The sequence below is a fragment of the Chelon labrosus genome, assembly GCF_963514085.1.
Source record: "Chelon labrosus genome assembly, chromosome: 21".
In the NCBI taxonomy this organism is placed as follows: Eukaryota; Metazoa; Chordata; class Actinopteri; order Mugiliformes; family Mugilidae; genus Chelon; species Chelon labrosus.
In genome coordinates, this window is record NC_140354.1 from 15491636 (window position 1) to 15505335 (window position 13700).

The 13700-nt window shown below is 36.4% G+C and overlaps 1 protein-coding gene across 1 annotated transcript; it reads left to right on the top strand.

The window, feature by feature from the left end:
• Positions 1-7091: 7091 nt before the first annotated feature.
• Positions 7092-13622, top strand: LOC311506170 (nuclear GTPase SLIP-GC-like; the record flags this gene model as incomplete). The annotated part of the gene is made up of 15 exons (XM_084570049.1): positions 7092-7153; positions 7832-8048; positions 8181-8411; positions 9312-9518; positions 9645-9820; positions 10881-10974; positions 11071-11158; positions 11347-11468; positions 11757-11930; positions 12022-12176; positions 12295-12412; positions 12654-12762; positions 12857-12990; positions 13348-13429; positions 13555-13622. 15 exons carry the CDS (start codon positions 7092-7094, stop codon positions 13620-13622), a joined length of 2037 nt encoding a protein of 678 aa, XP_084426175.1.
• Between the last annotated feature and the right edge of the window lie 78 nt (positions 13623-13700).

The window sequence follows — 13700 nt, forward strand, 5'->3', positions numbered from 1 at the left end:
TTTTTTTTTTTTTGTTTTTTTTTAATTAAATGAGGCAGCTAGGCTTAGTAAACATATTTTTGTTTCTTTTGTTTGCGCTTAGGGTTTAGCTAGTGGTTTTCAGAATAAGATAGCTGGGTTTTGTTTGTTAATTTGACCTGAGTTCACCCTGAAGTAGAGCTTCAGCTTCTATATAGACTTGTATATAATTCACTTGTCTCTAGTTGTGCGTTGTGGGTAAATAAAAGGTTCACTTTGTTTGCACATTGCGTTCCGCGCGTTTTCCGTTACGTCCTTCAACCCCTAGACCAGGGCGTAACACATGAAAACAAACACACTTAAAGGAGTTTAAAATGAAACCAATGATTTCAACGTCATTATGAACTGTGTTATTGCTACTTAAGTAATAAACCTCCACCTTTGTTCAGTTCAGAGGACCGCATTTTATTGTTTGTTCAGATATAATTGGAATCTTGCTCACTTTTGTTTTGTGGGGAAACAGAAACATACTCTGGTTGAAACTGGAGACAGTATAACGCTGATCAAGTGGAGACATTTTTGTGCATAAACAAAAAACAAAGTAGCTGACAGTAACTGCAATGTACTACATCCACAACTGAATATATTGTATTATGGAAATACAAAGTTAAACAGATAATATAGAGTGGCCCACTGTGCTGTTTTCTCTATTCTGTAAGGTTTGTTTCCTTTATCACAAAACAAAGTCATGATTTCTCAGGAACCGAAACTCACAGCATGCAGCAAGTAAACATTTTGCCTCAATGTATATAATTTATTGAATGTATTTGTTTGCATTTAGGGTTTAGCTAGTGGTTTTGTTTGTTATTATGGCCTGGCGGATCTGTTGTTAATTAATAACATTTATGATGTTGATTTATGATGGGCTCCTAGTGCCGCTCAGCTCTCGGTCCCAGACCTGATTGCACTGATACAGCCTGGGGTGGGCATGGAGGATCTAAAGCTGGCCCTCCGCCTGAAAGAGGTGGAGCTTGAGTTAAAAACGCGCACAATTCAAATTAATGCATCTCCGCGTAAGGGCCATGGAGCTGGAGAGATCTCCACGTCAGACTTCCTTCGTCCTTCAACCCCTAGACCAGGGCGTAACACATGAAAACAAACACACTTAAAGGAGTTTAAAATGAAACCACTTATTTCAACTTTATTATGCATTGTGTTATTGGTACTTAAGTAATAAACCTCCGCCTTTGTTCGGTTTCGAGGACCTCATTTTATTGATGTTTGTTCAGTTCTAACGGAATCTTGCTCACTTTTGTTTGTGGGGAAACAGAAACGTACACTGGTTGAAACTGGAGACAGTATAACACTGATCAAGTGGAGACATTTTTGTGCATAAACAAAAAACAAAGTAGCTGACAGTAACTGCAATTTGCTACATCCACAACTGAATATACTGTATTAAGGAAATACAAAGGTTAACATTTAGATAATATGGAGAGGCCTGTTGTGCTGTTGTCTCTATTCTGTAAGGTTTGTTTCCTTTATTACAAAACTGAAAGTCATGATTTCTCAGGAACCGAAACTCACAGCATGCAGCATGTAAACATTTTGTCCTCAATGTATAATTTATCACAAAGACTGTCTACAACTTCAGGCCTGACTTAAAATCAAAACCAGTTTCCACAGCAACAGTTTGAAAGCAAGGTCTCCAAAGTGTACACAGTGAGCTCTGACGGATTTCCAAAAGGAAAACGTCTAAATCCAGATGACACTGGTAGGTTGTGTGTTCTTATATAAACATTCTTAATGTCTGGAACAGAATATGTATATATCAAACCTAATGTTTAAGATACTAACAGAAATGCCCAAACTTTAGAAAAGTTTGGATTCTCTCAATAACTGTCACTCAGAGACTTTAAATCTTTCTATGTGTCAGGAGTTTAAGACTTTCTCTCTTTGATTCAAATGCCGAACTGAGAGAGATAGAATCAATGAAACATTGATTATTGTCTTGATTATTAGAGCAAGGCAGTTGTTATGCTCTGTCTGGGGGTGTCTAGGACACAATCTAGTAACTAATCACAATGTGATTAGTTACTCTATGTTGTGGTGAGGCATCCTGTGTTTGAATGGCGTTATTTCCCTCCAGATTCAGCAAAACTCAAGTCTGCGCTCACAGTTGGACGAATGATGCGTTCAGTTCACAAAACTATGAATGTGTTCAATAAATGCATTCATGCACAACACTGTATATAATCATGAATTCATTTATTTTTACATTTGCCGCCTCCTGATGTGTGCATTTGTAAATAGGTTATTTGAATAAGGAAGTTATACATTATGTGTTCAGGTGTTACTTTCACTATTCAATCAAAAAAAGAAATAACTCTTTCATAGTTTGACGTTTTTGTTAAAGTTTGCTTTAATTAAATCAAGAAGGAACTGGGATGGAAAAAATGAAAAACTCTAAAAAAAAAAAAAACTAAAAAAAACTAAAGTAAAGCTATTGTCACAATTGAACCAATAATATTTAATCCGAGTTCCTAATTTAGATTTCTGTTGAGACTTGCTGTGATTTATGTGCGTTACTTGATATTCCTATCAATAATGTGCTACTTGTCTTCATCACTTCCTAATGCTGCTAGAGAGAAAAACCACAGCGTTGCCACATTGAGATATTGCCGCCAAACTGCTGTTTGAGTTTCATTCAAGAGCTTTGTGACGTCATCGATGGGGGGGGGGGGTTTGACCCTGTACTGTTTATAACACAATAACAGGTGACGCAAACGCTTTTAATTGGTTGGAGCGGCAAAAAGAACCAGTTCAAATTTTATGTCGCACGTCTTGCTCAAAATGTGGCAACAATATCAGCCTGTTGCTTATACCGCCTTCTTCCGGTGAAAATGCGTTGTAGCTTGTCACTCTCACTGCGAGTGTGAACGCGCAATAAATCTGCTATAAAATCAGATCAACCCTCTTCCACCTTCAGTGCAGCCCTTCACAACTGTTTCGGTCACCTGATTCCCCACGCCCACCAACTGATGTGTTTACCATTTCCTGACCAGCCTCTGTTTATAAATACAGATGCGATTCCACTTGCCCTCTGCCAGATAGCAGCTGTGTCATCCAGACAGTAACTTTCTGCCTGCTTGTTTTTGAACTTTTGCCTTTTTGCCTGATGTTTTTATCACTCACCTGGTCTTGCCTACGTAACTTTCAATAGGTAAACAATTTGAACGTTTGATCAGAACTGATCCTAAAATGCCAAAGCGTAATACTTGATGCAATTTGTTTTTCAGTTTCTGTTCTTGGTCATGGATGATTTTGTCCGCAACAAATTAATCGAATGGCGTCTGGGCGAGTGGATTGACAGATTTAAAGGTAAAGCATTACCATTCGTACTCGTTGAGTACAGATGATTTTTAACATTGATGTAATCTACTACTACAAAATGTCCACTATTCTACAGAAGTAAAATGCTGCAACACTTCTGCAGTACAAAGGTGGCGGTTTGTACTGTAATTGGTTTGGAGGGAGATGAGTGCAAATTGTGTACAGAGAATACAGAAGGATTGTATTTCCCTAAAAATAAGTAAATCAAGAAGAGACATATTTTTTCATGCATTGTTAAATCAACACACAAAAGTGTGTGTAAAGAGTAGGAAAGTTAACACACATTCAGCTCATACAACCACTCTGTGATGCTGAACATCATGATGGTGCTTGAAAAAAATTAAATAAACTCGTGAAAAAACTCATTCATTCATTCATTATGATTCTGTAATATTTTTTTTTTTTCTAGATTTAACTAAATCTGTTTGTTTTTTTAGATGAAGACGTTGATGAGGAAAGCCTCTATTGTCTCCAGGACAAAGAAATTAATAACTTGATCCTAAAAGCTGGACCAAGAGCAAGATTTAAAAGGCAACTACAGCTGTTGACGGTAATGTTCTGCACTGCGAAGATATTTTGCACATATGGCCTCAGAAATCTCTCTTCTGTGGATACATGCTTCGACAGATGAACCTCTGTGTCACAAAATACTTGTCACTTGTAAGTTAAATGCATTTCATTATATATGATGTATAATATGTGTTACGCCCTGGTCTAGGAGATAAAGGACGTAGCATAAAAAAAAAAAAAAAAACGTGAGGAACGTGATGTGCAAACAAAGTGAAGGGTTTCAAACAAAACCTAGTTATTAGTGGTCTGCAACATCGCTGGTGAGATTTGGTATCAACTCGATACCGATATACTTTTTAACGGTGTATGCATCCTCAACCTGAATCAATCTAAATCTGAATGAATTTTCATGATCTATAAGTGTTTTTGTGATTTGCCTTTTGGATTATTAATCAGTTAAAAGTTTGTAACTAAACAGAAAATGCTTATCACAACAAGTTTTTGTTCAGAACAAATGAAAACAAATTATTTTTCAGGCAGAGTGTTAGAAACTACAATACAATTATTCATTTTTTCTTAAATAAACAAAGTTTTCAAAATAATCACTCCACAACAAATATTATATAAAAAAATGTAAAACTAATTATTTTTTCAAGTACAATGTATGTTTAGGAAGTACAATACAATACAAAAATAAGACGACATTTCTCCACTTTAGTTCACTTCTTGTCGTCTTTTCTTCTCTTCTTTCTCTCCTCCTCTCTCTGTTTCTGTAGCTCTGCGTTTTCTTTTCCATGATTTCTCTTGCTCCATCTCTGTGCTGTGTGTATTGCGATGCTGCTGGCCGGGCCTGGCTGGTAGCGGTGGGAGGTGCTTGGTTATCTGGCGCCGCGGAGGGGGCGTTAGTTTTAATACTTAACTGACACTTAAGTAGGGCGGCACAGTGGCGAGGTAGTTAGCACTGATGCCTCACAGCAAGAAGGTCACCGGTTCGGATCCATGGGCCGGCTGGCCTTTCTGTGTGAAGTTTGCATGTTCTCCCTGTGTCTACTCTGGCTTCCTCCCACCATCCAAAGACATGTTCATTTGGTTAATTGGTGATTGGTGGTTGTCTGTCTCTGTGTTAGCCCTGCGATGGACTGGCGACCTGTCCAGGGTGTACCCCTGCCTCTCGCCCGATGACAGCTGGGATAGGCTCCAGCAGACCCCCGCGACCCTTAACAGGAATAACCGGGTATAGAAAATGAATGAATGAATGAATGAAACTTAAGTATCAAACCCACTACATTAGTATCGATCAATGTCGATACAGACGTTGGTATCGATATTATCGATATTCGGATCGATCCGCCTACCACTGGTTCTCACTCCTGAGCCGAAACTGTTATCAGAAAAGCAGCAGACAGCTGTTCGTGACAACAGGGATTATATTTTCTGTCGGCTCAAACTTTGACATGCATTTGAACTTGGATTATTTTATTTCCAGTGTCAAATGGAGAATGGAGGAGCACCTGATTTACCTCAGGTAAGCAAAACTTTCTTCCTCATACATATTGGAGGCATTGACATGTCCTGGGACATCTCCCATCTGTAGCTGAGTGATTAATCACTGTTGTTTACTAACCAACAACGAATGAATGTGATCACTTTTTATGCATTTTCTTGATTCTACCATTTTTTCAGCTTCCCAGGTTTTGCCAAACTCATCCTGAATTTGATGAGGACATAAATATGTCAGTGTGTGGATTGTAAAGATGTGTGTTCAAGCTTGTAAAACTTTGTTTAAAGACAACACCAGTGTGAATAGATCATTTCTTTTATAAACAAGTATTGCTTCTTGTGACAAAACTTTCATGTTCATTATCAGGTTTGGCCATCCACAAGTATTAAAGGTGAGATACACACTCATTCACTCGAGAGAGACCCAAGCAATAAACGCTGTCCCTTTCAAATTTGTTGAAGGACAAAGTCTGTGTCAATAGATTCTCGATTAATCAAGTATTATTTTTGAGACAAATCCCATCCCAAGGTAAGATACTAACTACCTCATTAGTTATATGTAATATCAGTCTGCATTTTCAAGGCAGCATTCATTTGCTTTGACAAAACACCTCTATTGAATATGTTTCAATATTGTGAGACTTCTAAGCAATAAATTCTTCTTCTTTGAGAAAGCTGGATTTTCAGGTAGAGTCCACCAAATGGAAATCATCAACTAAACAATACAACCCTACATCTGTATCATACTCAGGAATTTATACGAAGAAAAAAAAACATTTTTGCATGATGAAGATTTAACTGATTTTTTATTTTTTTTTATTTATTTATTTTTTAAGATGAGTGTCTTAATGATGAAAAAATGGACTCAAACCTGAAAGCGGGAACAAGAGTAAAACAAGAGGAACTGTTGAAGGTAATGTTCTGCACTGTGAAGACACAGTTGACATTCGGTCTCAAGAATTTCTCTCATGTGTTTCATTCTAGTATAGATGTACCTACAATCAGGATATCGCTTATTAAATTCTTTTTTTTGGACAAAGATTTGCATGGCCTTGAATTTCACAGACATGCAATTATTGAGCATAGCTTTACTCATACTCATACTTATGCATCTAAGACACCAAAGTACCCTGTGGCTGAATAATTAATTACTGGTGTTAACTGAGCAACAAGGATGGTGAATGTGATCAATTGCATGTGATACATATGATTTAAATATGTGTAGCCAAGCCTAACTCTCAAAGCCCACGTGAATAGATAACAGAGCTCTTGTATATTTTGTTCAGGTTGATCAGCTTTTACCATCCACACGTCTTAAAGGTGAGATACACAATCATCTCATAGATTACATTTAATGTTTTTGGTAAAAAATTAAGTTTTCAAGTCAGCAATATTATCCTTTTATAAAAGCCTTCTACTGAAGATAGAACAAATGTACACTTATTTGTCTTTTTAATAAGGTAAAAGAAAGTCGGACCATCATGGAGAGATGAAACAATGGGAATCACCAGCTAAACGACCATGTGAAATTACACTTACATACAATTTAGGTATTTACATTTCTTTCTCAAGGTTCCTTCTCACACTTGACATTTTTTCCTCCTTCTTTATACATTTTAGTGCACCATATTCTGCATCAACCAGATGCATCATAGTCCTCACTAAACTTTTTTTTTTTTTTTTTTGCTTTCATGCTGACGGAAGCAATGTTGTATGACGTGAAAAACATAATGGCGCGAGTCTGTGCAAGAATAGAAAACCAAGACAACACAAAGCTCAATGCTTTCCTGAAGTGAGTATTACATTTTCCATATTCTGTGCTGCACTGACCTTATTCCTCTTCCTGACCATGTTCCTGTTCAACAAGGAGATCTCACATAAATTTATGCATTGTTTATTGACAATACTACACTTTGTTTTAGTTTAAATTACATAGTGTGGCTGTGTAAAACATCTGAACATAATAGTGTCGTCTTAATTGTCTATTGATTTATAGATCAAGATCTCTTTACAAGAAAAAAATTTTCACCCCAAACCACCATCATACACAGTCACATTACAGCATTAATAGCACAGATATTAGATAGTTAAACTTTGAAGAGATAGTAAAGATTTAAAGTCTGTCAGGAATGAGTGTCTCTCACATCGATCCATGCGGGACACCGTATGTCAACCGTCTAACGTCTGGTGACAGCATCAAGTGTTATTGTTTTCTTTTCAAGGGCATATACCCGTTTCTACTGCTGACAGTGACTTCTGTTAACAGATGAATACATTTTTCAGTAGCGCTTACAAAGTGATAATGCCTTCACTTGATTTCACGGTAGACTTACCCAACAGTGATGAGCCACACTTACCCATGTTTTGGTTCTCTATATCGTTTTACTGATATCAACTGCAAGTTTTTTTCTGAAAAATAAGTAAATTAAATTAATCCAATTAACCCATGGTTAAACTCTTCCTGTAACAGAGAGAAAATTGATGATTTGAAGACAGACAAGAGGGAGTTGGTCGGTGTCTTTGGTAAAAGTGGGGCTGGAAAGAGCTCTTTGATAAATGCCATCATTGGAGAGAAGAATCTTCTACCAACAGGAAGTATCAATGCATGTACCACAGTCATGATTAAAGTCGAGGCTAACATGCACAGCTCAGAGTATGAGGCAAAGGTTGAGTTCATTACAAAAGAGGTAAAATGGGCAGTGAATGAGCTATTTATTCTGACTTAAGTTAATTAAATGCTACATTGTAGCTTCAAAAATGCAGAACTGCACAATGCATGGCATTTGATAACTAATATGCAATACGTTTTTGTCTTTCAGGAGTGGAAAGATGAATTGTGGTCCGTGCAACAGTTTCTTGGGGATAACAGAGATCAGAAAAAGAAAGATGGTGATAATGGTGATGCTTACAGTGATAGTATTGAGAAGCTGTCTGCACTGTATGGAGAAGAATATAAAAACAAGTCCTGTGAAGAACTCATGGACAGCAAATATTTCAGAGAAATTCCAGAATTTCTCCAAGCTGAGATGAAGACTTTTAAATGTGGATCAGTAAGATTTTATTTATTTATTTGAAAGAATTCTTAAAATTGATTCATAAATTTGATTAATTTCCATTTATTGAAGTTCATAGTTTTTTTATGCACAGCCCAACCTTTCCAGTTTTGTTTAGTTCAACAGCTTAAATTACATTTTAAACAAATTTTTGATAAAACTTCTTTTTATATACTTTGTAATAGTGGCATTAAGCAAAATTATTTGCTTCATAGTACAAAATCAAACTATCGCTTTATAGGAAAATCTTTTTAGTTATTGCAATAAATTTGTACGTAATCATGTCTTACTAAATTTCCAAACTAAAACTAACAAATTTCTTCAGTTGTATTATAAAGTGTGCTACTTAAAACTTGGTTGATCATATCTTTTTATAACACAGGTATCAAACAGCCCGTCAGTGTCTAACCTGGATTGCAAGATATTAACTGCAATTTTTCCCAAAAAAATTAACTGCTATTCCTAGGTTTCACACAGTTTTAGTCAAGGTTGTGGACATAACACAACACTGACACACAGAAATATACAGAAATTGCACATTTCTTAAATGTCTGGTTGTTCATTACATGTTTTGTAATTGTGAAGTTCAATAAATGTAAACACTTTCATAATGTACTTATTTGCACTTAAACAAAGGGAAATATTTGAAGTTGTCATTATTTACAGGTTAATATGCTATTGTGTTGGTCCGGCCCCCTTGAGATCAAATTGGGCTGTATATGGCCCCTGAACTAAAATGAGTTTGAGACCCCTGATTTATAATGTATGCATTTCATTTTAACTTTCACTGCAGTGTTTCAGAATTAAATTTTTCTTATTGTATGCTAATTTAACTGATAGATTTTGTAAACCATTTTGACTGAGCAGAAAAGTGACATTCTTTGTTATTTGTTGCAGGCTAAAGAGCTATCTGCACATACAGACAAATACACAAGAAGCGACTCAAACCTGGTAGGACATACAAAAGTAAAGAGGTTGTACTGGCCACTAGTGAAGTGTGTGACTTTCGGAGTACCAGGGAATGATCTTCTCCAACATGTCACACTTGTGGACCTTCCTGGAAATGGAGACCGTAATGAGAGCAGAGACAAAATGTGGAAAGAGGTAATTTATTCGCGTGTACTGCTGTTCACTGTGCAGTACTTTGTTATCTCTAGACTGTAATGTTATATTTTCACAAAACACTCATGATTAATTATTCATAATTAACATGCTTTCATGCCCTTTAAGATTGTTAGGGATTGCTCCACTGTGTGGATTGTGACTGACATTAATCGAGCAGCATCAGAACCAGAACCCTGGAAGATCCTGAAAAATGCCAGTAGCCTCATGGGAAACGGTGGAGAGTGTCAGCAGATTCACTTCATCTGCACCAAGTCTGATCAGATTGATAATTTGGATGATCAGTAAGTGAATGAAGGAGCCAAAGGTGTATGTAAAATATCCAAATTAGACTTTGATGCATGTGATTGTCATGGCACAGGTAAAACTGCTAAAACACTTCTACTATTAATAATACAACCTGGTGGGACTTGATGAACATCCACCAATTTAATTTTAATGTAGCCTTATGGCTATTAATCAGTGAAGGCCACAACATAAACAAACTGCCTAGAAGGATACAGACCTACTGATGAGCTTGACCAGCTCCAGTTGTCTGCACTCCATGCACCATTGCTCACTCACCTGAGTTTCAGTAAACTCCTTCTATTGAAACTACTCTAGAAATCAAAAACTCACTATGAATTCCACATAAAAACTAAGCTAAATTAGTTACTTTGCCTCTGTGTCTTTTATACTCATTACCATTTTTTTCAGAAAACTTAGTAAATCCTGGACTTATTCCAGTAGCATCTTTGTTAATGGGTACAGGTTTAACAAAAGATCAGGGGCCTCGTGTACAAAGATTTCCTTCTAAAACGTGGCGCACGCTCAGATCAAGAAGCACATTTCCTTTGTACATCCCAATCGAGCGCACGTTGTACCCGACTCCTCCCTGTCCACGCCCCTTTTAAATATGCAAATTATATTTAAATTGACCCTGCACCTGAGATTCCCCTCTCTGCACAATGAAATGAAGATGAAAACATAAGAATGAGTAAGACGGGAAAAAATAAGAACTTCTCAGAGAGCGAATTGAAGACGCTACTCACTGGAGCGGAGATGTGCAAAAATGTCCTCTTAGAGGGTGACAATTTTTCGGGACTCCGGTGGGTCACGTGAAAATGTTCTTATGTTAAAGTTTGGGAACCACTGGCGTAGGCACGTACAAGTTCCCGGACATTTCACTCTTGATACATCTGAACTTTTCCGTGAGCAAGTACGTACGGAACGTTTTTGTACGCAAGCAACCTTCGTTCATGAGGCCCCAGGACTACAATTATTTTAGAGAAGTGGCCTGCATAAAAAATGTTGAAAATACAGGTTATAGAGCTCGTGGTTCACTTGATATGTTTTTTCTTAAAGATCAGCTGCTCAGATTTATGCTCGCATACAGAAACGAAACATTCAAACCAAAGAAGTCGTGAGAAATGAATTCAGCAAGCAAAACAAGATTAAGGTGAGTTTAATTACTGAAATGAAATTCAACTAAAATACTGAATACATATAATGGCAATAATAATAATAATAATAACTGAAACTTACATTTCCCCAGAAACTGTTCAGTGACAAGTGTTTCGATGTGTTCACGGTGAGCTCCCATGAGTTTCTAAAAAGAACACCACTAACATCATTTGACACTGGTAGGTTCAGTCTACGTATATGATCAGTTTGTTGGGTAAATATGTATAGACCAAGTTCATACTTGTCTTAGTTTGCTTTAGTTTAGACTCAATGAAATATGACATTGAATTTAAATTATTTAATATCAATATAAAGTATAGTGGGGGTTTTTTTTGTTTGTTTGTTTTTTTTGTTTTTGTTTTTACAGAAATACCAAAACTTAAGGAATTCCTACAAAACCTCAATGACAGTCACTCAGAGGCTTTAAACTATGTGAGTGGAGCTTATGGGATTCTCTCTTTGATTCAAGGAGCCCGCAGCAGAGAAGGGGTAAGATTAATAAACATTTTTCATTGCCTCTTGCTGTCTTTTCTGTATAATGATGATCACAGATCATTGTGTCAGATCATCTTAAATCCGTGGAGCTACATTTTAATGGCAATACAAAGCCTGACAAGGTCATTATAAAATGTGACCCCTACAGGAATGTTAGCCATTATGGAATTTGATTTTTTGAATAACCGTTACTTGAAGGAGACAACTGAGAAGGATTTTGAGGAATTTTTAGTTTTATTGTTTAACAATGAATATGTTGTTGTTGTTGTTGTTTTATCTCAGGCTGGTAGCAGAACGGATGTGTGTGCAGACCTTGAAAAAAATATGAGCCAACAACTTGACAAAGTCAAAAAAACAATGGACGAAGCTTACAAGGCTTTTGAAAAATGCCTCAGTGAAGGTGATGAAAAATCTAAAAGTTCTTGTCAAAGAAAACTGAAGTCCTTCTTATATCCTGTAAGTGTTTGAGTTACAAACATCAAGACACTTTTGATTTCCTGTGAGTATGTGTTTAATTTCAAAAATAATGTTGTCTGTTGTGCCGCAGACAAAAGGTAGCGGTGGTTTTTATGGAACACTGAAATGTGTAGTTCAGAACAATGGCATCTACAAACCAAAAAAAAAACGCCCAATAAATGTCAACATGATGTTGTCTTCACACCTGACTGGAAGCATTGATGAGGAATTCAAGAAGACCTTTCCGTAAGAACTGTTTAATGAGGATATAAAACTATATGTTGACCTCTAAAGTACAGAACAGGATGAAAACACAATGTGTTAATGTTACCTTTTTCAATTTCAATGTGTCAACATGTGTCAGAAATGACCGAAAGTGTGAGCCATTCAACGGGGTCATCAGTAAGTTTTCACTGGACACTGACAGGCTTATACAGAAGTACAAAGATGTGGAACTGCAGCTGATATTTCTGCAGACAGAGGTAAAGAATGAAAATTAGAACCATCCTGTTCATTGGTTATTTACAAAAAATAAAATCTAAGATTTTTTGAAAATAGAAAAAGGTTTGCTACAAAGCTAAAGCTGAAAATATCTTTACTGTCTAATTCACTCGTCTTTAGGCAAAATCTTTACATACAGAAGACTGATTAGATTTATTCTATTACCATTATTGTTATTTCATTTTAAACAATGTTAAACTATACTTTCATTATTTCACTTAGGAAAAGAAAATTAAGACCAAACTGAAGAAAGACATCCGGGACCGTAAGAAAAAAATCTACAGCAGTCTGACAGAGACAATTGAGGAAAACATGCGCAAGTGCTATGAAAGTAAGTGAGACAACCATGACTGCCTGTCACCATAATGATTCACAAACATACACTGTGACTGAGCATAATTTTTATTTGTTTTGTTTCATTTTAGAAGCATCTGCATTTAGTGGAAAGGGTGCACTGGAAAACATGAGGGAGACTATTCAGAGACATGTGCATTATTCAAAGAACATCATGTTTGAGCAGGCTAAAAATGTTCACTTGAACCTGCTGCAGCAGCTGGAGGTTTGTGACATCTGATAACATGAAATATGAGAACTCCTAAAAAATCAGAGTACGGCAGAGGGTAAAAACAAGAAATGTACCAGCCCACTTAAAGCACTGATGAGATTGTAAAACTTGTTGTGCTGCACATCTCTCTTATTAACTATTCACAAGGTGTCTCCTGTGTTTAAGTGGAATCTGTTTCATTCTTTTTTGGGTCCTAAAAAAGAAACAGAAACATACATAGTACTTAGGAAAGCTTACTATCATTTGGATGCCAATGCATCCAAATGATTCATGTGTGATTCAGTGAAGCCTGAATGCAATATATTCCTCTGTAATAAGTGATAATTAATACAGATTTTTATGCTGAATTAGAGGGACGTCCTGAAGACATTGGAGACAACCATGTTTGAATCCATTGAGCTCTCACTCAAGATAAATGACTGCTCAATCCCAGGTAACCACAGGACAATACAGTAAAATGATTTACGTGCAGCTCTCTTGTAATGCAGAAAACATTTATCAAATCTCATTAAATCATCATAAATCATCAATTTTCCCAATAACTGTTATGGTTTTCAGATGTTTCAAATGAGCTTGCAATGGTGAAGTGGTGCTGCAATGAACTGAAAGTCAACAATAAGGACTAATCCGGTAAATTTTTGTTGATATTACATACGAATTATGAACCGTTTTCGTTAACAATCAATTTACTTATGCTGATTTGC